Source organism: Myotis yumanensis, unplaced genomic scaffold (assembly GCF_028538775.1).
Source record: "Myotis yumanensis isolate MYYU_CA2020_CCGP unplaced genomic scaffold, mMyoYum1.0.hap1 SCAF_14, whole genome shotgun sequence".
In the NCBI taxonomy this organism is placed as follows: Eukaryota; Metazoa; Chordata; class Mammalia; order Chiroptera; family Vespertilionidae; genus Myotis; species Myotis yumanensis.
The window spans coordinates 34,501,434-34,524,719 of NW_027223765.1; the positions used below are offsets into that span (position 1 = coordinate 34,501,434).

The 23,286-nt window shown below is 41.8% G+C and overlaps 1 protein-coding gene across 3 annotated transcripts in view; it reads left to right on the forward strand.

Moving 5' to 3' along the window:
* Positions 1–19,699, forward strand: part of TAMM41 (TAM41 mitochondrial translocator assembly and maintenance homolog) — a 47,391-nt gene extending 27,692 nt beyond the window's left edge. For all 3 annotated transcript variants that reach the window (XM_070391465.1, XM_070391466.1, XM_070391467.1), the window contains 4 exons: positions 822–967; positions 8,271–8,436; positions 10,044–10,106; positions 19,569–19,699. In XM_070391465.1, coding sequence (XP_070247566.1) covers positions 822–967; positions 8,271–8,436; positions 10,044–10,106; positions 19,569–19,645 — 452 coding nt within the window. In that variant the 3' untranslated portion in view covers positions 19,646–19,699. The remainder of the gene's footprint in view (positions 1–821; positions 968–8,270; positions 8,437–10,043; positions 10,107–19,568) is intronic.
* Positions 19,700–23,286: the final 3,587 nt, after the last annotated feature.

Sequence of the window (23,286 nt, forward strand, 5' to 3'; positions counted from 1 at the left end):
ATTTAAAAATTAGCCCTGGTCAGATGGCTTAGTTGGTTGGAGTGACGTCTGTACCCCAAAAGATTGCAGGTTCGATTTCTGGTCAAGGCACATACGTAGGTTGCAGGTTCGGTCCACTCTCAGGGCACATAGGGGAGGCGACCGATTGATGTTTCTCTCTCTCTCTCTCTCTGTCCCCCTCCCTTCCACTCTTTCTAGAAATCAATGGAAAAAATATTCTCAGGTGAGAATTAACAAAATAATAATTTTTAAAATAATTTTTTAAAAATTATATTTGCTTTCAGGTTCATCTTAAATGTAAACAAGGTAGTAGGACTTTTAACACTCACTGCTCTTGCCCTTAACAAATATAATAAGGTGTGTATATTCATAAAGCACCTTAAAAGCCCTCATGCAAGCACAACAAATAGGCCCAAACTGAGTGGGCAGTATCAAAGACATCTGAGGTGATACTACACACAACCTCAACCGTGCTTAGTCACAGGCAGAGTTTTGTTCACAAGGTGGAAGTTTGTAAGTACAAAAGCTTCTGCATTGGAAAAACAAAAACAAATTTGCTTCCTCATGATGATTACCTTTTGCACTTACATAACTATATTTTAACTATCATAAAGGACTTTATGATTTGAAAGGCTTTCTTTTTCCCCAAACAAGTGCCTGCATTCCTTGGGCAATGTGTTCATGGTTTTAAGGAGGAAAAGGAAATGTGAATGAGGGATGCTGCCATTTTGAACTAGTGCAAGATCAAAGTGGGGCTGTAGCTCATAGGTCAGGATGTGGATCATCAGTGGGACATTTGTTTTTTCATTTGTTTTAACCAGGCGACCTTCGGATGGTGGTTGGAGAGAATAAGTCAAAAGTGATGGATATTGTAAAGCCCAACATAGCCCACTTTCGTGAGCTGTATGGCCACATACTACAGGATAATCCACAAGTGGTGTATAAAATCCAGCAAGGCAGACTGGAGGTAACTGTGGAAAATAACTTCTACCATTCCTAAGCAAAGATCTATTTAAGGGAGAAAGTAAGGGTTAGAACAGTATAACTAGTGTAAAAACGTATTTTTAAAAGTAAGTTTTATGTATAAACATGTTCTTCTGTATATTTGGAATAATGCTGAAAAAGGTAACAAAAGAGACTGACAATAAGAGGCCACCTTTGGAGAAGGGAGCCAGGGTTAATGTGGGAGAGTGGCTTCCCTTCACCATATGTATCTCTCTTGCCATTTGAAATTCTTACTATGCATATTAATTATCAGTAAAAAACAAGTAAGAATAAACTCTCAGATTACCTTCTTTCTGTCCCCAATCCCATTTGCCTCCACAGAGGTACCTTCCTGACAGTTTGGTATTTATTCTTCCAGATTTTTTTGCATGCATTTTTGTACCTGTTTGTACCTATACACATACATGATGGGATTTGGTCTTTTTTGTGTGTTTTGTTTTGTTTTACATAAATGGACTCATGCATATTATTCTGAAGCTTCTTTTTATCCCCCATTTGTTATATTAATTATGTCTTGGAACTCTCCTGTTGATATATTAAATGAAACTTATTTCAAGTTATTTTTAAAATAATATTAAGTATTTGAAAATAAATATTAAAAAACTTTTTCTTTGAGAAACAATTTGGATTTAAGATTTTTTAAATTATAGGAACCTCAGTTTTTAAAAAAGTTTAGCATAAAGAACACTCTATTTTACTTTTTTATGTTCGTCTTCCAAATAATAGGGGCAGCTCATCCTATCTAATAAAAGAGAAACATGGTAATTAGCCGTACGACCGCTACCCTTCCCATTGGCTAATCAGGGTGATATGCAAATTAACTGCCAGCCAAGATGGCAGCCAGCAGCCATGCACTGAAGCGAACAGGGAGGCTTGCTTGCTCCAGTGATGGTGGACTCCAACATTCCCCACCTGACTTGCCGGCCTCTCAGCTGCAACTCTAAGCAACTATGTTGCAAATATAGAAGCTAAACAAAACCCCAGAAACCTGTTTTAGTTAGCCGGGCTTCAGCCAGCCGGACTGCAACATTGTATCAAATACAGAAGGTAAACAAAGGCCAGAAACCTGCTTTCAGCAGCCGAGGCCTCAGAGCTAAAGCTGGCCCAGAATAAAAAAGAAAAAAAGGAGCGGTTGGGAGCTTCAGTCACCCGCCAGCCTGAAAACGGCCCTCAGCCCCTCACCCAGGCTGGCCAGGCACCCCAATGGGGACCCCCACCCTGATCCAGGACACCCTTCAGGGCAAACCAGCTGGCCCCCACCCGTGCACCAGGCCTCTATTCTATATAGTAAAAGAGTAATATGCCTACCGGCACCGGGATCAGCAGAGCAGCGAGGCTCCCGGCACCGGGATCAGCATGAGAGGGGGCAGCGCCCAAACCCCCTGATCGCCCTGCGGCTCTGTGTGTGACAGGGGGCGGGGCCACAACCTCCCTATCGGCCCTGCTCTGTTTGTGACAGGGAAGGTGCTCCAACCCCCTGATCAGCCCTGCTCTGTGCCTGATAAGGGGGAGCTCCCCAACCCCCTGATCGCCCTGTGGCTCTGTGTGTGACAGGGTGCAGCACCCCAACCCCCTGATCGGCCCTGCTCTGTGTGTGACAGGGTGCAGCACCCCAACCCCCTGATCGGCCCTGCTCTGTGGGTGACAGGGTGAGGCGCCCCAACCCGCCACCCCCCCCCAACGGGCCCTGCTCTGTGTGTGACGGGGTAGAGCCATAACCTCCCCATCGGCCCTGCCCTGAGTGTGACAGTGGCGGCGCCCCAACCCCCTGATCGGCCCTGCTCTGTGTGTGATAGAGGGCGGCGCCCCAACCCCCTGATCCGCCCTGCTCTGTGTGTGACAGGGGGCGGTGCCCCAACTCCCCTATCAGCCCTACTCTGTGAGTGACAGGGGGGAGCTCCTCAACCCCCTGATCGGCCCCGCTCTGTGCGTGACAGGGTACGGAGCCCCAACCCCCCTGATGGGCCCCGCTCTGTGCATGACAGGGGGCAACGCCCCAACCCCCTGATTGGCCCTGCTCTGTGCGTGACAGGGGTGACGCCACAACTTCCCTATCGACCTTTCCTTGAGTGTGACAGGGGGCGGTGCCCCAACCTCCCAATCAGCCCTACCCTGAGCATGACTGAGGGTGGCATCGCAACCTCCCGATCCGCCCTGCTCTGTGCATGACAGGGGGCAGCGCCCCAACTCCCCAATCGGCCCTGCTCTGAGCCCGACCAGGGGCTGCACCTAGGGATTGAGCCTGCCCTCTGCCACCCGGGAGCAGGCCTAAGCCAGGAGGTCGTTATCTCCCAAGGGGTCCCAGACTGCAAGAGGGCACAGGCCGGGCTGAGGGACCCCCCCTCCCCCCCGAGTGCACAAATTTTTGTGCACCGGGCCTCTAGTCTATATATATAAAAGCCTAATATGCAAGTTGTTCCCTCTGGAGTTCAACCGGGAGACCAGGAGTTCAGTTGCTTGCTATGACGTGCACTGACCACCAAGGGGCGGTGTGGGATGAAGGAAGGCCCCAGCTGACAGCCCAGGAAGGGAGGCCCTGGCTGCCAGCTCAAAGGCCCCGATCTGCCCTGGTCGCTGGCCAGGCCTAGGGACCCTACCCATGCATGAATTTCGTGCACCAGGCCTCTAGTGTTGGATAAAATATTAGTGGAATTTTTTATAACAGAAGGGGAATTTGATTTTTTTTAAAAAAAGGATTATTTTAAACACAAGGAAACAATAGAGAGTTTCATGAAATGCCCAGAATACCCACCACTCCACTGAGCAGAATTTGCCATGTTTGCTTCAGATTGAAGTTTTTTTTGTTTTTAACTTTAACTTTTCTCAAACTGAGGCATGTACATGGTACCTTAATATTAATAACGAAAAGTTGGAGTTCCCTGCTATACATCTTCCTACATCTCATTGCCACTTCTGGAGGCAGGTGCTTTCATCTCATTAGCTGATTCTTCTGATGTTTACCTCTGTATTTCTAAATAATGCTTTGACCGTCTTTTCTTGATTTAAAAAATTTTATACTTTATTTTTGTCATCATCTGTGAAAGATAAGGTGTTTTGCTGTTGCCACTCTCATCAACACACACACACACGCACACACTTTCTTTCCCACGTTTCTCCCTTGTGCTCCACATAGAGCTATTTTATGATTTTTGGTTAGGTTAATATTCAGTATTTACTTTATTGTGACAACTTACTGCTGAGATATACTACTATGAAGTTTCCTTTCATGTACAACTTCGTTTTTCTTGGAATTAATAATTGTCTCATTTTCTTTAAATATTTTTATATGTTTTTATTTCTTTCAGAGAGAAGAAGGGAGAGGGAGAGAGAAATATCAATGATGAGAGAGAATCATTGATCAGCTGCCTCTTGCACGACCCCTACTGGGGATTGAGCCCCCAGCCCGGCAATGTGCCCTGGTCAGGAATCTTACCGTGACATCCTGGTTCATGGGTCAAGGCTCAAGCACTAAGCCATATTGGCCAGGCAATAATTGTCTCATTTTTTTTCACTTGCTGTGTTTTCTTTATACCTATCACTAGTTCATCCTCATACTCATGCAATTCTGTAAAACTTCTCCCGTTATAGATAAACTCATCAGGAATTTTCTCTGTTTCTTGTTTTTCTTGGGGACATTTTCATGAAGTTCTGTATCCCACCCCCCACCCCCTCCTTTCTGAGGCTTTACTACGCACTAACTGTTCTCCTGGACTTCTTTTTATTATCACCCTGAGAAATTTTTTGCCTTTCTCCTTTGCTAGTTTTTTTTTTTATTTTGGGGATCTTTTATCTTCTCCTTTCATAGTTACACTTTAATTTTGACGAAGTGTATCTTCCTAATATAGGTTGAAGTGAAGTAAATTTTTTGGCCATGTTCATCTGAAAATTTTACCATTGCAGTGATTGACATTTTGGACTAAATATCAAAATTTAGGTTGGAAATAATTTTCCCTCAGAATTCTTAAATCATAGCTTCATCTCTTCTAGTTTCTAGTGTTGCATTAAAAAGTCTAATGAGCCTTTGTACTCCTGCATTTTCCAGTCATTGGATACAGGCAGCGCACAGGACAGAATTAGGAGGGGCTCTGAGAAAGTGCCAGCTGCCAGTGGAATGAGTACTTTGGCCCTGAGGCCAGGATCTGGGTGATGCAACACAGCATCCACCATGATACAACCATATCTCTTTTAAAAAATATCTGCTTCTTCTGGCCCCAAGATTATGGCCAGAGGGACAGCAAGGCCACCAAGAATAATTTGGAGGTTGCCAAGAACTTGTTTTAAAGTGTTTTCAAGTCTGACCGAGAACTCTGACATTTAGAAAAATTAAGATGTGAATATTTAAAATAATTTTTTCTTTTCAGAAAAAAAAAATATCTGCCTTATTGAGATATAATACACATACCATAAAATTCAGTGCTTTTAGTATATTCACAGAGTTGTGTAGCTATCATCACAATCTAATTTTAGAACATTCCCATCACTCGAAAAAGACATTTTATACTCATTAGCAGTGCCTAGCTTCTCCTCCCCCCAGGCAACACTGATCTACTTTCTGCCTCTGTGAATTTGCCTGTTCTAGATACTTCATATAAATACAATATGTGGACTTTTCCCATATCTCCTTTTAAAATGCAATTTGACTCTCATCCTTTAACTGAATGCTTTCTCTTTCATGTTAGTAAAACAGGAAGAATTAAAGAATAAGGATAATCAGAATTTAACAATTTATTTGGACATGTCATCTAATATTTTGTCTTTAAACACATGTTTCCAAGCAAAAATTCCAGTGTATTCTTTTCTGAGAGAAAAAGCAGTGGCAAATGCTATTTTATTTGTTTGTTTGTTTGCTTGCTTGTTTGTTAATCCTCAACCAAGGATATTTTTTCCATTGATTTTTAAAGAGAGTTGAATGGGGCTGGGGGGAGAGAGAGAGAAGCTTCGATTGAGAGAGATACATCCTGCATGCACCCCAACTTAGGCAGGGATGGAACCTGCAGCCTAGGTACGTGCCCTTGATGGGAATCAAACCCATGACCCTTCAGTACGAGGGCCGATGCTCTAACCACTGAGCAACATCATCCAGGGCACAAATGCTATTTTCTAATTCCTCATAGAACTCAAACCATTTTGGCAACTCTGAAATGCTTGAAAGTTTCATAGCTAAAACCTTATAGAAATATATTGTCCTTTTCACTAATCTCAATACTTGGCTCCAAAATATGAGTCCATAAATGTCATTTCTAGCATATTTTTCAGAAATATCCTTTTGTTTGGTCATTCTCTAGCCAAAGCTAAGTAGAGGCTGAATTCTGTGAATTTAGAACCATCTTATTGATAAATATGAAATATTTAGGTTAAAAAAAAACTATACCTGTATTGGAGCCACTAAATAATAGCATTTTTTTTCTTTGCATAGATTTTATAGATAAAACTAGAAAATCAAGACATTGGCATGTACTCAATAAGTATTTATTGAATAAAAATGTGGTAAAATGAGTGAATTCTAATTAAGAAAGTTGGTTGTATCTGGAAAACCTGAATCTAAAATGTAGTACATTCATTTGTCTAATTGGTTTTTTTACTGTTGTCTTAAAGTTAAAACCTAAACATTTGTTTAAAAGAATACAAGAAAAATTCTTACTTAGAAAATAATGTGATGTGTTCTTGAGGGCAGTGTTACTGGTTCTCAGCTTGGCAAGCATTGTTTACACAATTTTGTAAAAAATTAGTTTCATGAAGTAAAGTATATTAAACTAGGCATTAGGGAAGCTAGGTGTGGCCTCAGCTCTGTGGCTTTTTTTTGTTGTTTTTATTGATTTCAGAGAGGAAGGGAGAGAGAGAGAGATAGAAACATCAACGATCAGAGAGATTCATTGATCTGCTGCCTCATGCACACCCCACACTGGTGACTGAGCCCACAACCCAGGCATGTGCCCTGACCAGGAAGGAGCCGTGACCTCCTGGTTCATAGATCAATACTCAACCACTGAGCCACACCGGGCTAACTTTTGATTCAAAGATTTCTAAGTTAAGTCTGATGTATAGTTATATGTTTTATTTCTGTATTTATCTTTCAATTTGATGTATTTTAGAATATGCTGAGAACAGAAACCACTGTTGTAACTTACTCCTATTTAAGAAATAATGACAACTAAGATTTATTGATGCAGTTGTTCATTCTTTTATTCAACCAATTTTTTTTGTTAGTACCTACTATGTGTCAGGGTATTAAAAGTGAGCATCATTAGTTTTTATCATCACTTTATTCCTATAGTTTATGAAATACATCCTGATTTCAGAGAGGAAGGGAGAGAGAGAGATAGAGTCTCATGGTATGTAAGAGACTCTAAAGGCAGGAGACAGATTTAAATCCTACTCTCTCTTATTGGCTCTATAATCCTAGCTATGTTACTCTTGTGTCCTTGTGTTTAAATTGGAAGAAGTGGCCCTTAGCTGGTTTGGCTCAGTGGAGAGGGTGTTGGCCTGTGGACTGAAGGGTCCCAGGTTTGATTCCAGTCAAGGGTATATGCCTGGGTTGCAAGCTCGATCCTCAGGGGGTGGCATGCAGGAGGCAGCCAATCATTGATTCCCTCCCACCATATATATATATCCCTCTCTAAAACCAATAAAAATATTAATTAAAAAATAAATGGGAGAAGTAATTTGAGTGCCTGGTTTGCTGGGGTCTTAATGACTGTTAGCTGCAGCCTTACTTCCTTTAAGTATTGGATTTATGACAAATAGAAACTTTAAACTGAGAATCAGAAATCAGTCCTTGAAAGAGGCATTTCTTCTTATCTCTGTAAAAATGGAACATTATAGGTAAAGGATTGGCTTTTATGAAGGAACTTAGAATCCTGAACACTTAGGCATTTAGTTTTGGCAAGGAGACGGTCTCCTTAGCATGCTGTCTCGTCCGGCGTATGGGTTCATATATGTTTGTGTGACTTTAAAGAGAAGTCATGGGACCCTGGCCAGTATCTCAGTCAGCTAGAGTGTTGTCCCAGGCACCAAAAGGTTGTGGGTTTGATTCCTGGTCAGAGCACATACACCTATGTTTCGGGTTCGATCCCTGGTTGGGGCATGTATGGTAGGCAGCCGATCGATGTTCTGTCTCATATCCATGTTTCTGTCTCTCCCTTCCTCCCTCTAAACATATCCTCAGGTGAGGATTAAAAAAATAAAGAGAAACCATGGACCTTTGAATATTTATAGAATTCAAAGAACTTTCCATTGACATCATCTTTTTTTTTTTTATTCCTTAGATAGATAAAAGCCCAGAAGGACAGTTCACTCAGCTGTTGGCATTGCCCAAAACCTTACAGCAAGAAATACATAATATTATGGATCCCCCTGGAAAAAACAGAGATGTGGAAGAAACTCTTTTTCAACTTGCTAATGACCCTGACTGTGGAGACATCGTGCATCTAGGTATGTTTATGAATTTGACTTTTGAGGAAGTGCTGGCCATAGGTAGAAGCAAGCTTTGTGACTGTGCGATGTATTCTTTATTTTTTTCTTACTGGTGAGATCAAGAGATAGATTGCTTCTAGGAAGAAGAAAGCACTAACAGCCTGTGGGTTTCCAAATTTAAATTTTCATTTGTTTGAAGTAGATATAAAAGTATTTCTATGTTCCAATTCCTGGGTCCTAAATCACTGTCTAAGGGGGAAAACAATGTTTCTTTTGGTCCCAAGAGCATAACTTTTAGCAGTTATTTTAAAGACAAGTCTGTGTTCTTCCTGGTGGTCTGAGAAGGCAGGAGACTGGTGACATTTTTATTGCTTTAATAACACCAAGAACACAGCTTTTATCAGATGACTTTAAAAACACAGCTTTCATCAACTAGTTCCCATTCAGTGTGTCTCGTAGTGTGTCCAGCGGGTACCTCTGATATAGCCTATGTTCTGGGCGTTATCCCCAGGGCTTCCCTGATATTTACCAAAAAGTCTGAACCTTGTCTTCAGAGACCCACTTCCCTTTGAGGTGTTCAAGGTATTTTATGAGGTCAGTCAGTAAAGAAATAATTTTGAAATTGAAAATGACTCCCTCCCTGCACAGCCAGTGTGGCTCAGTGATTGAGTGTCAACCTATGAACCAGGAGGTTATGGTTCAATCCCTGGTCAGGGCACGTGGCCAGGTTGTGGGCTCAGTCCCCAGTGTGGGGTGTGCAGGAGGCAGCAGATTAATGATTCTCTCTCATTATTGATGTTTCTGTCTCTTTCTCTCCCTCCCTCCCTCTCTGAAATCAATAAAAATATATTTTAAAAAAAGAAAGAAAATGACTCCCTCAGATGAGTGCATTCTCCTGTTTCATTGACTAAGTACTTAACCCTCTAAGGTACAAGCCACAGTGCTAAATAATCACAGTGACAATATTGAACATTAGCTGCAATAGGCGGGCTCCACGCACACGCTCTCAGGGACCTGCCCCAGGTTGTCAGAGCATCTGTTTAGGTCACCAGGTATCTGTTCTGAAGATAAATATAGAGGCATGTCCTTTGCTATTTTTTATTTTAACATGAATCTGGTCACGGTGTGATCCCTGCTGCCTTTCATAGCGCATGGGGACTATACTATTGATCCTCACTGAGGAGTCCTGTGTGTGTTTTCAGAATGGAAGTTTTATTCCTGGGCAGAAACATTTGTGGGTTTTTTGTTTTTGTTTTTTTGGGGGTGGGTTTTTTTAATCTTCTTCCATCTTGGAATTGAGAACTAGTAGCCTTAAGTAGGTTTAAAGTCATAAAATGACCTTTGAAGGTCACCTAACCCACCGTGTTTAAGATGAGTAGGCCCCGGCCCAGAGGGGTCAGTCATTTGCCTGTGCTCATATAGGTGGGTGGGGACATGCTGGCAACTCCAGTCTCCTGGCCCTCAATCCTGATACCCTTTTCACTGTCATTCTGTGACACCAGAACAGATAGATGTGCCTGTTTTATTGACTAACTGAAAGAATATTTAGTTTCAGGTTTTTAAAAGTGTTGAGATGACTAACATCTGGCTTTTTTGGCATCCTTGCTGGATTTTTTTTCTCACAGGGCTTTTGGCAATTGTGAGACCTTCGAGTCTGAGACAGAGCACCAAAGGCATTTTCACTGCTGGTAAGAACTTAGAAAATCCGCCCCTGGTTAAAATGTAAAGCGTTGTCTGTGTCCTGAAGGTACTTGTGAAATGCTGGCATTCTAATGGTCATAAACTAGGACATTGCAATAATGTACAGACAGGCAGACAGCACTGTAATCTGTTCGCCTAAAAAAGTCAAACCATATGAGGTACTGTTGGAAGGCTTTCCTGCCCCTCTAAGGTTTCTGAGTAACTCCCGTGTGCAGGTTTTCCCCTCATGTTTTTGTTTAGGAAAGTTACACATGCATATCATTGCAGAAACAGCAGTGCCTTGCTCTTCTCTCCCACTTCCCCTCTCCAGAGACAACCACTTTCAAGTCTCTTAGTGGGGTATTTTTGTTTTCACTGCCTGTTCACTAAATAATAACCTTATATTACTGCTTTTGGCTTCTCACTAAGGTAGATTAGAATTCAACTCTCTACCCAGCCTCACCACACACACTCACCCCTCCCTCCCATCCCTCTAATACAGATATATTGGTAAAATCAGTGTTCAGAGTTGACACTGCCTGTGTTAATGAGACTCCTAGGTGAGCCACATAAAACACTTTTCCTTCCCTGCACAAATTCCTTTGCCCACAGAGATTGTCTTTATCTGTTTCGTGTGAGGAACACCGTCTTTCCTGTATCTCAGTCTTTTCTCTTCATGGTGCACACTCTCCTTTTGGTGAAGCACACCATGCAGGAATTTTCCGAGAAAGGGTGCATGGGAGGCACATTTGGAGACCACGTATGTCTAAATGTATCTCTAGTCTACTCTCCCACATAAATTGAGACTTAGCCTGGGGATAGATTGGAAATAATTTTTCTTTAGAATTTTGATACCATTGCTCCAGCTATCTTCTCACTTCTAAGATTGCTAAGGCCTAACAGGCCTTCATTTCCTGCAGGGCTCTGATATGCTTTGACATGAGTCTGTCTTTATCTGTTACGATACTCATTTTTCAGTTTGTTCACTCAATATAAGAAATTTTTCATTTATTCTTTTTTACTTTCTTCCCATCTGTTTTCTCTCTTCTCTTTCTGGAACTCCTTTTATTCAAATATTGGACCTCCTAGTCTAGTTCTTTGGTTTTCTTTCTTTTTTCTCCTATGTTTGGTCTCTTTGTCCTTTTGTCTTGTTTTCTAGGAGTTATTCTCAGCTTCAGCTTCCAAACCTTCTGTTGAGTTTTTTTATTTCTGCTATTACATTTCTAATTTCTAGGAGCTCTTTTTCTTTTCTTTTTCTCCCCATCTGAATCTTCTTTTTTTTTTAATTTTAAAACATCCTGTTTTTGATTTATGGGCTTAAGCATTTGAACCTCTTTGGATATAACCAAATTGCCCTCCCAAGTAGTTATATCAATCCCACTAGTAAAATATGAGAGTTCTTGTTTTTCCCCATTGTTTCCAGTGCTTGGTAATGTCAAAAAATGGACTTTTCTAGTTTACTCTTTCTTATATAACCATCCACTGAATGTCTCTTATGTGTTAGCCACACATGCAAAGTGAACATGGCCCCTGATCTGTGTGCTCAGTGGTTAGGGCCTCGACCTGACCCGTCTCAGGTTCGATGCCGGGCCCCATTTGGGATGTGTGTGGGAGGCAACCAGTCGATGTTTCTCTTTACATCAATGTTTCTCTCTTCCCCTACCCCCTCTCCTTTCCACTCTCTCTGAAAATCAATGGGAAAAATATCCTCGGGTGAGGATTAAAAAAAAAAAAAAGTGAACACAAAACACTATCGTACCTTCAAGAAGTTCATAGTCTAGAAAGAGAGACAGGCATGTAAATAGAAATTTGCAGTAGTACCAGGGCATAAATGTCTCAGAGGTAACACAAAGACGGGAGTGGACTTTCAGCCTGATTCCGATCCCTGGGTTGAGATTGCCAGGGAGCTGGTGTGGTCTCACATCTTAGCATCTCACCCCAGCCTCCTGGTTACACAGCTGAGTGCTTGGCCCCAGGGACACCGTGTGGTCCTCCTGAATCTTTGGAAAGAGTCAGGAAAGAGTGTGTGTGCCAGATCTACTCAGCGGACGATGTTTCTACCATTCAAGGGTACATAACGCATTTTCAATTCAGTTACTTTTATTTAATCTGTGTTTCTGCTATGTTTATCCTGGCAAGGCTGAATATGAGGTGCTTTTGTTTGTTTGGGTGGTTCTGTGTTTTGCATGATTGCTGCTCCCTTTCTATAATCCTTATTGGGAGAGGCTGAATGTTTTGAGGGGTTTTTGTTTATTTTTTCTTTCTTAGGGAGGCTTCCTAAGCTATAAGGAATTACTTTATTATTTATTATCTGTTGTATACGATGGGGTTTTAAAAAATTCCTTTTCTTGTAGAAATACATACTAAAATATTTAGATGAAAAGACAGGATGTCTGAGATTTGCTTCAAAATAAAACAGTGGAGGGAAGTGGGTAAACAGTAGATGACACAGGATTGGTCATGACTTGATACATTTTTGAAGCTGGATGAAGATACATGGAGACATAGTGTACTATTCTTTTGTAAGTTTGAATTTTTCTCTAAGAAAAGGTTTTTTAAAATGAATCATAGTATTTCAGGCTGAAATGACTCTTTGGTCCTCTTCCCACTCGTTCTTCCCAGTGACCAGCAGAGGGCAGTGGGTAACACCTCAAAACACAGCCCAGATTTCCTTGTGGCGGTGGAGTGAGCCCCCATTGCAGGTTCCCCTGTGCTTAATGCTTGTTTCCCTTTTCCTTCTAAAGATACCTCATAGGATTGACGAAGTCCAGAGTATCAGAATGTCTGTAACCTGCACTGAGGTTGCAGAAATTGTGGAAAGTGATGAGCACCCACTCAGAGTCTGTAGGTTTACTTACCTTACGATCTGGCTTGTCTGGTTTATGATGGCTGTGGGCTGAGGAAGGCCGTCCAGGCCACGAGCAGGGGTTTGTGAGCCCCAGAGACTAGGGTTCAAATTCCAGCCTAACTACTGTGACTGAGGCAAGTTACCTAATTTTTCTGAGTTTTAATTTCATGAGGATAATTTTACCTGCCTTACCAGGTTATAAAAATTGTATCTTAAATATGTAAAAACATCTAGTACTGCCCTAGCCGGTTTGGAGCGTCGGCCTGCGGACTGAAGGGTCCCAGGTTCAATTCTGATGAAGGGCACATGCCTGGGTGGCAGGCTCGATCCCCAGTGGGGGGCGTGCAGGAGGCAGCCAATCAATGATTCTCTCTCATCATTGATGTTTCTATCTCTCTCTCCCTCTTCCTTCCTCTCTGAAATCAATAAAAGTATATTAAAAAAAGAAAAACATCTAGTACTGTGCCTAGTTTTGTTTTGTTTTTTTCTTTTGGTATCATTACCTAAATGTTTCCTGACCTCTCTTTAGAACATGGCTCTTTTCACTGTCATATTCAAATGGCATTAGTCCCTTGACCAGGCCTCGAGCTGAAGTAAAGGAACTGAGTGGCTCATCTGCCTGTTTGTTTTCCCTCTAACTTCACAGCAAGCACAGAAACTCCCTCCTGCACTTGGTTCTTTAGAAGTCCTCTTGTTGCAGTCATAGCTGTTGTTCTGCCTTGCTTTTGCTATGGGCTGTTTCCCCTAAGTCTCTAAAATTCTATCTGTATTCAGTTTTCAAACAGCTGATGTATGATCTGCAGGATGAGAAAAACCCCAATGTATTTGGTTGAGATTTTATTCCTTTGTTGCCATTATCACTCTGCTTCTTTGCATCATCCTACTCATATGGGGATAAAAAAGGAAGGTTCAAAAGCAGATATCTTTTTTTTATCATACTTTTAAAAAATATTTTTAATTGATTGAGAGAGAGCGAAACATCTGTGTGAGAGAGAAATATCATTCGGCTGCCTCCTGCATGCCCCCTACCTGGGATTAAGTCTGCAACCCTGGAGGATCAGCAGCTGGAGCCAGCCAGCACAGGAGTAGCAAAAGCCTGTTCAGCCTCCTCATTCTTGCCTACTCCTTTCATAGTAGCAGCAGATGACATCACATCTGGTACTAGTAACAGAAGACCAGCTAAGCAAACTGTCATATTCTGAGAAGTAACAGTCTTTTATGTTTCTAATCTGTTTGGAGAGAAGTGGAACTGTCTGAGTGTTCTGGTGTGGGAACTGGAAGAGAAATGGGGAGGGGGTGTGGGCTTTAGTGATTAGACTGAGAAGTAAGCAGGAGCCAGACAAGGGAAGCCCTTAAAAGCCATGAAAGGGAATTCAGAGTTTCTTTTGAGGGCAGAGGGACTGTAGAAAGGCCATTAGAGAACTGAGAACAGATTGAAGGGAGATAAAGCTATTGCTTGGGAAACTGGTTAGATATGGTTGCAGCCAGAACTCGCGTCATTGCAGTAGAGGCAGAGAGATGAGATGCCAGCAATACTTAGAAGGCAGGTCGCCAGGTCTTGGTGATTAGAGGGATATGGGAAGGAGAGAGAGGAGTCACAGGTAACTCCCAGGTTTTGGGTGTGGGAAGCAGTAAGATGGTGGTGTCATTTTATTTATTTATTTATTTATTTATTTATTTAAAATTGATTTCAGAGAGAGGGAGAGAGAGAGACAGATAGAAACATCGATCATGGGAGTATTATTGATAGGCTGCCTCCTGCATGCCCCCCACTGGGGTTCAAGCCTGCAACCTTGGCATGTGCCCTTGACCGGAATCGAACCCAGGACTATTCAGTCCACAGACCGACGCTCTGTCCACTGAGCCAAACCAACTAGGGCTGTGGAGCCATTTTAGGAGGTGAGGAAGGTTGGGCGGGGATAATGAAGTTCAATTTTTGAAACCTTGCTTTATTTTTTCCACCTGACTTTCTGGTCAATCAGAATGCATTCTGGGGACAGGTACCTACTTACTTCTCTAGCTTCAAAAGATTCAGCTGAATTAACAAGACAGGTTTAGTCTTGTTCCTAAAAAGATTCTGGCATGCCTCAGTTGATTCTAACCAGCCTTTTCCTGGAACACAATAGAATGGATCATTCATTATTCTCTGCTTCTGATTTCTTATAACTAAAACATTTCTTCTATTTTTTTTTTTTTTTTTGGTACCTACATATTTAAATAAGAAAAACACAAAATAATAGTTAAAAATTTTTCCTGGTAATGTGCTTTTTTCTGGTAATTTAAACTTGAAAGTTTAAAAATAAGTTGTACTTTCTGCTTCAGGAGCGATATTCTTTGTGGATAGATCTAACTATGTTGGAAATTAATTGGAAGAATGTTGAAGGCTTACTGATTTTCTCTCCTAAAGATCTGAAGTATAGAGTTATGGGAAGGTAGAGACCCCTGGCAACCTACTCATATCTCTGCCTCACATTGTTTCCTAGAGAATTTTGTCTGTCATTGGACCCATCAGTTCAAGGTCACATAGGCAGTTTGTAGTCTTACATTTGTAGTAACTTTGCTATAGGTCATATAACACAAGCTGGAAATCAATAGAAGAAAAACCTTAGGAGTCATAAATTGAAATAGATTTCTGTATTCTTCCAAAATAAAATCCTGACTTTAGGTACTAATCAGAATTCATAATGGCTAGCTTTGGGTAAATAAGAATTTGTCTGCAGAAGGTATATTTAAAGAAATGTTGCATCTTTCTTTATACATTGAAGAAGGAGCAAAGACAGTAGTGATGGATCTTAGAGTAAAATTTCTCTCCTACAAGGCTGTCTTCCCTCAAGACACTTTCTAAATGCAGAATTCCTAAATCACCATCCTTTTTTAAAGAAAGGAAGCAGAAACTAAAAGTAAGCTAATGGAGGCCAAGTAGAATTCTATAGATTGTAAACTCTATGAGGACAGAGACCATAACTGCTATTCATACCAGTATCCCCAACAACTCAGTGCCTTATATAGGTGCACAATAAATACTCATTCAGTATGTTATAGTGACTGAATAAATGACAGATTCTAGATCTTCTGGTAGTATGGGAAATCTCAATATATTCAGAAAAGGGCACAAATCATAAATTAATTTTCACAAAGTGAACACACTCATGACCATAGTACCCTAGGAACCCCCTTTGCCAGTCACAGCCACTACTTCTCCAAGAGTAACTTTAACTACTATCTTGACTTCTATTGCCATGCTTCTGTTTAGCCCATTTTCAAACTTTATATATGAATATGTACTCTCTTCTGTCTTCCATTCCTCATAACATCAGTGAGATTCATCATGGTGTGGGGACTAGCAGTAGTTCGTTTATTCTCATTGTATCCAGATCATTGTGTGAATATACACAATTTCTTCACTCTACTGTTGATGGCTTCTTGAGTTGTGTCCAGTTTGGGGCTATTACAAGTAGTGCTGCTGGTTTTGTGCCTATATTTTGATGAACATATTTATGCATTTCTGTTAGGTGCAAACTTAGGGGTAGAATTACTAGATTATAAAGTGTGTGAATGTTTAATTGTGGTATTGACCAAACAATTGTTCAAATTACACTCCCACTAGTAGAGTTCCTATTGTTGCACTTCCTGGGAAAAAACTTAATATTATGTGTCTTTTTCTTTTCATTTTTTGTTATTATTTTTGTTTCTTTTTACTTTATTTTAGAGAGAAACATCGATTTGTTGTTCCACGTATTTATGCATTCACTTCCTGTATGTGCTCTGACCAGGGATCAAACCTGCAACCTTAGTGTATTGGGATGATGCTCTAACCAACTGAGCTACCTGGACAGGGCCTTTAATTTTACTTAATCAAATTTATTTAATTTATTTATTTAAATTAATTTATTCATTATGGTTAGCAACTTCTCGTGTCCTGTTTAGGAAATTTGGCCTATTCTACATTCATGAAATTTAAGTCCTCCACTTTTGTTGCAATTAGAATATTGAGGCAGAAAGGACCCTTTATTCTGATCTGTTGGTTCTTACCCTTTTGCAAATCCTGACTTTCTATAAAAATCTGGCTAAAACTTTGGACCCTCTGCACAGAAGTACACATGTATCTACACAGCAAACAGTGACAGTTTCAAAGAGTTCACAGGGAGATGAAGTCTGTCCAGGGGCCTCTTGTTAGACACCTCTAACTTAGTCTAAGCCAATCGTTGTGCAGATGAGGAAGTCAAGGCCAGAGAGGGGGAGTTACACTGTAAGTTTGTGGCCCAACTAGGACTAGAATTCAGGTCTCTCGACTGCTATTCCAGTCTCTTTGTAACACAGTTCCCTGCTGCAGTCTTTCTGAGAGCCATTGAAGGCAAAGACTGTTTTTAATTAAGGGAGTCTTTAATGGACTAGCAGCCAAAAAAAACAAAAACAAAAAAAACAGCTTCATGGTGTCTCTGATGTACTTTATGTATTTACCGTAAATGTTAAGCTCCAAGGAGTGTGTGAGTAAGTTTTTGAAGTTGAACTGGGACTTATCATAGTCGATGCATCTTCCTCTAGCTCTGACTCAGTGCCCTGGGGTTGCTGTGTTGAACCTTACCATATGCAACTACCTGTGTTCTGTTTAGTGTCTTGATTGGTTCTGGCTGGAATTTTAAAAAGCACCTTACGTAATAGCTTTCCAGTCTCAATGCTCAAGTGGGTGAGGTTTACCAGAGTGGTTGCTCCAGGGAGAAATTAACAGGGGTGGAGGCCAGGGAAGGAGCTCTGAGTTTCTTGACGAGGCTATGTCAGTTTGTAAGTAGTCAGTCAGTGGACAAGCCAGGCCAGAGTTTCTAGTATTTTTCAGGGACTTTGCCTTGTAACCTGCCACTATCTACATTAGCCTCTTACAAGGTCCTTGTGGACTGAGCAGCTTACCAGTAACATGGCCAGGTATTTTCAAGAGATCACACGTACCCAAGTGTTCAGAGTCTCTAGAACTAATCCTGTTACCTCATCGGCAGTGCTTACAAAGTACACTGCCATGGGTGGGCATTTCATACTCGCTGCACAGACCACAGTTTGTATTCCATGGTGAGAAAGACTAGTTGGATCTTTGAGCCACACCCTGAAATACGGACTAAATGATCTCATTTTCAACACAAAGGAAGCTGAGCCCATAATGCTGTCTGCAAATAGGATCCTATTAGATCTGACAGACAAATAACACCCCACTTATTCTATCCCATTTTACTTCTTTCCCATAAGCTCCCCAGAGAGCTTCTCCGGTTTCATCTGGTACTTGTGATTAAGTAGATAGAGGGTGTTGGAAAATCAGATATCTGAATGAGGTGCATCTATTCTGTCATTTCAAAAGCATTTACCAAGTACCTACTATGTGCTGGATTCTATACTAGGTGATGGGGAGACAAGGATGAATAGGACAAGGTCTTTGTCCTCAAGGAACTCCCAGTCTAGGCCGAGAAAGAGGTTCGTAAACCTGTCCCTAAGCAGTGTACAGTGGGGTGAGTGCTGTGCTGTACACCAGCAGGTGGTGTGGGTCTAGGAATGGGGTGGGGAATATCTGGCCCATGGACTGTATAAAGGCCTACAAAATCATTTAGTCTGGCCCTATCAAGCCATTAGGGATGAGTTAATTAAAGGTTTGGCCAAATGTAGCAAGCTAGTTTTTAAGTTGATAATTGTGTATGGCTTGTGAATAATGTTATAAATATCCAAATGGCCCTTGGTAGAATAAAGGTTCCCCACCCCTGGTCTAGGAGGAGCAATGTCTGAACTGACCTGAGGAGTCAAGGAAGGCACTTCTAGAGAAGAAATCTGAAAAGGGATTTGAGTTTTATGCAGCAGAAAGTGATGGAAACGACATTCACTCTGGGCAGATCAGTGGCAGACGCAGTGACAGAAGCCGCGAGGTGGGGTTGGTTGGATGCAGGCATTGGGATTTAGAAAGGGGCCAGGGATGCCCATTTACATACAGATCTTGTTTTTGTTCTTCCTTTTTCTTTCTTTTTAAGAACTACTAAATTCAAAGGCTGTCAGTATGCTTGTATCTCAAAAGATTTCACTTACCCCAGAAATTCAGGTACCTTTGACATCATACCACCATTTTAATCCTAAATCACAATCTTTTCCCCTCACATTGATCACATTAGTAACCCTTGGCTTCCAGGGTCTCCTAGACCAGCGGTTCTCAACCTGTGGGTCGCGACCCCTTTGGGGGTCGAACAACCCTTTCACAGGGCTCGCCTAAGACCATCGGAAAACACATATATAATTACATATTGTTTTTGTGATTAATCACTATGCTTTAATTATGTTCAATTTGTAACAATGAAAATACATCCTGCATACCAGATATTTACATTATGATTCATAACAAAATTACAGTTATGAAGTAGCAAAATTACAGTTATGAAGTAGCAACGAAAATAATTTTATGGTTGGGGGTCACCACAACATGAGGAACTGTATTAAAGGGTCACTAGGAAGGTTGAGAACCACTGTCCTAGACACAGTCAGCCCAGCGCTGCTCTACTCTAAAGACAAGTCTCTGGTCTGAATATCATAAAACCTATAGATGAGTATCCACTCAGTAAGCCTCAGTTTTCTCACTGTCTCTTCTTTTCTCTTTTAGGCATGAAGAAATCGTTGATTTATAGTTCACAAAAACTACATAAAATGTGGAAAGGATGGCTGAGGAAAACATTCTGATTTTGCTTGCTTTTTATACGTATATAGATTAATAAAGGGTTCCTTTTTGACAAAGCAGTATTTGTTACTTTGACTCATTGCTTAAACTTTAAGATACCTTAGTTTGCATAATACAGCAAGTCCTCAAATAACATTATTTCTTTCTAATGTCCTTTCGTTATGACGTTGATGGGGGGGGAATCAGTTCCTGTGTAGAGTTTGCACATTCTCCCCATGTTTGTGTGGGTTTTCTCCGGATACTCTGGTTTTCTCCCACATCCCAGAGATGTGCACGTGGGGTTCATCAGCAAGTCTAAATTATCTGAGTGTGTGTGTGTGTGTGTGTGTGTGTGAGAGAGAGAGAGAGAGAGAGAGAGCATTAGAAGGGCATCCTGTCCAGGGTGGGTTCCAACCTTGCACCCAGAGCTGCCAGGATAGGCTCCTGCCACTCGCCACCCAGGACTGGAATAGCAGGTTGGAAAATAATTACCTTGTGTTTCTTCATCTTTCTTAAATGTGCGTATAGCTCACATTTATTTCAGTGTTTAATATTAGAAGAGTTTTGGTCTTTACTTAGAAGTTTGGTGATGTTCTTATGCCCAGAAATACGCTGTAGGAACTTAACTCTTGTGTATCAATTCGCTTAGGATACAGTTGGTTTTGTTATGCCTTGTTTTGCTTGAAGTAGCAGCTTCCAAGAACCTTTTGGCAATGTTAAGTGAACACTTACTGTACTTGATTTTGTAAATGTATGTTAGATATCTAGGTAGGGGAGAACCAGATACCTTTGAGGACTTAGCAAGAGAAGAGAAGAATCCTCTTCACATAAAAAACCACCGGGGTTCTGCTTTCACAAGAGCTTTCGCTCTGGTCTGCATTTTTGGTACGTGAGCATCAGAGACCTGGGAAATTGTGTGTATACTTGTGGACATACAGCCCTGGGGGTGACAGGTTGGGGGGAGATTGGCTCTCTGCCTACTCTCCATCCTGTTCACTTGGTTCTTTCCAGTGAGAGCTCACACGTGTGGCATCAGCGTTTTCCTGGAGCTAGGTTTTTTACGTTTCTCTGTTCTCCATGAAGGTGTATTGCAGTGACTTGGAGGAGGAGCCTTTGGCAGACCCCTTCACAGCCTTCCCTACTGTAACAATTCGGAATGTTTGGGTGACTGGAAACCCACTGCAGGGTGCCTCGAACAACAGAGGACTCATTAGCTCACAGAACTGAAAAATCAGAGGTGTGGTGGGCTTCAGAGTTGGTTTAATCCAGCAGGTTAATAGAATCATCCAGGGCTCCGTTCGTCCTCTCTCTGCCCTTTGCCGTGTTGGCATCATACCAAGGCTGGCTGCCCTCTTAATTCTGAGACTGCTGCAACAACTTCAAGGACTATATGCTTCTCCATTTGCATTTGGGCAACAGAGAGGGTTCCTTGAAGAAGCCCTCTTAGAAAAGCCTCTGTCTAGTTTCCTGGGCCCTAATTGGATTACCTGACCATCCCTAAGCCAGTAACTGGCCAAACGATGGAACCAGCACCCCTCGAACCCATGGGCTGCAGGGAAGGAGTGGATGCTTGGCTGGAAACGGGGAAGGCTGTTGGGAGGCACCCATCTTGTCCACCTCGATCACCACCTCGGATTCTTCAGTCCAACCTTTGTCTTTCTTTTCTTCAAATTGTCTCTTCGCCTCACACTGTTTCCATGACACAATGCTCCCTTCAGTTCCTTTGTAAATCTGAACAATGCTTTTGTACTTATTTTTTCTACCTTTGGGTTCAGCTCATTTGAACCCGAATTAAAAGCCTCATATATAGTGAAAGGAGCACAGGCCATGTTTAATCTCTGCTCCATTGCTGACTAGCTATGGGACTCTGGGCAAGTTATTCAGCCTCTGAGCAGTTTCACTGTGGAATGGGGATAATATTACAAATTTCTTTGGCTGTTGTGAGGATCCTGTGAGCTAAGTGTCCTATGTACTAGGGCACTGCCACTACCATTTAGTAAATGATTATCACTACTATCATTATTTTGTATTATTTTTGTTATTTTCTTCTATAAGCCTTTATGTTTCTTTGTGTCGGGCTTTTCCTCAAGAAGCTAAAATGATTTCCCACCACTTACAGGATAAAATAAGACTTTCTCATTACCCTTAGTTCAGACTGCTATAACAGGATATCACATACTGGGCTTATAAACAACAGAAATTTATTCCTGACAGTTCTGGAGCCTGGAAGTCTGTGATTAGAGTGCGAGTATGGTTGGGTTCTGGTGAGAGCCCTCTACTGGGTTGCAGAGAGCTGTTTCTCATAGCCTCACATGGTGGCGAGGGCAGAGTTGAAGCAAGCTCTTACATCTTCTATAATAATAAAAGCGTAATATGCTAATTAGACCGAACAGCTGAACGACCTTCCGGACATTTTTCCGGATGAAGCCATGGCAGTGGGGGCCAAGGCAGAGGCCATTAGGGGCGGTCAGGCAGGCAGGTAGAGTGGTTAGGGGCAATCAGGCAAGCAGACAGGAGGGCAGTTAGGAGCCAGCAGTGCCAGACTGCGAGAGGGATGTCCAAGGGTTCCCGGATTGCGAGAGGGTGCAGGCTGGACTGAGGGAAGCAGGGCCAAAATGATGGGCCCATAGTGACAATCATCTCATTTGTATATTGAGTGACAAATTTTTTGCTATTCTTATATAGAAATTGGAGAAGCAACTATGATCCCTAAAACTGGGAGGACTTTTAAGAGGGAATTTGCAGTGATTATGTGTTTTCCTCCTTTGCTGCAGATATGTAGCCCATCCTCTGGCAAAAGGCCCACAGACTTAGGTGTCCTTACGCAAGTATGACAGGCAGAAGTCTCAGTCTGTTGATACAGTCCTTTCCCTTGAGGACAACGTAACACTGGCGACAAAAGTCTAAGGTAGGTTCCCTGGGAAACAGATTCTGAGAAAGGGATCTGCCTGAAGGAGGTTAATCAGAGTGTACTCTCAAGAAAGTAAGGACAGCAGGATCAGGCAGAGGGAGAAACTGGGCTGGGATGCAGCTGCAGTAGAGACCTCAGCTGTTCCTCCAGGGAAGTCTGGAGTGGAGTGGCCTTGCAGAATGGTCCTAATTGAGGCAAGAGCTGGAGGGCACATGGGTTATTGGATGTGGGGCCTACCCTTAGCCAGGGGACTTCCTTTGGCCAGTGGCAAGTCCCACAGAAAGGCTCGGCTGTGAGCCATGAGCCTTGAACAGTCCTGGCAGCAGGAGGACTGTGCTCCATTTCTGGAGGGAAATCTGGATGGTGCTGATGTCAAAAGGGCCTTCCAGTCCTTTGTCAGCTATGAAACCTCAGAGCCTTGTAATATAGGACAAATGTTCAAATATGTTAACACTTTTCTTTAGCAATTCTCTCCAAAGATCTTACTGATCTATGCTGCCCAATATGGTGGCCACTAGATACATGTGACCTTAGAGCCCTAGAAATATGACTGACCCAAATTGAGGTGTGATGTAAGTGTAGAATACACACCAGATTTTGAAGACTTAGTATGAAAAAAATGAGTGTAAATGTCTTAATTTTTAATATTGATTACATATTGAAATATTTCAGATACATTGACTAAGTACTAGTATATTACTAAAGCTAATATTAATACCAATTCCATCTGTTCCTTTTTACTTTTTTTTAATG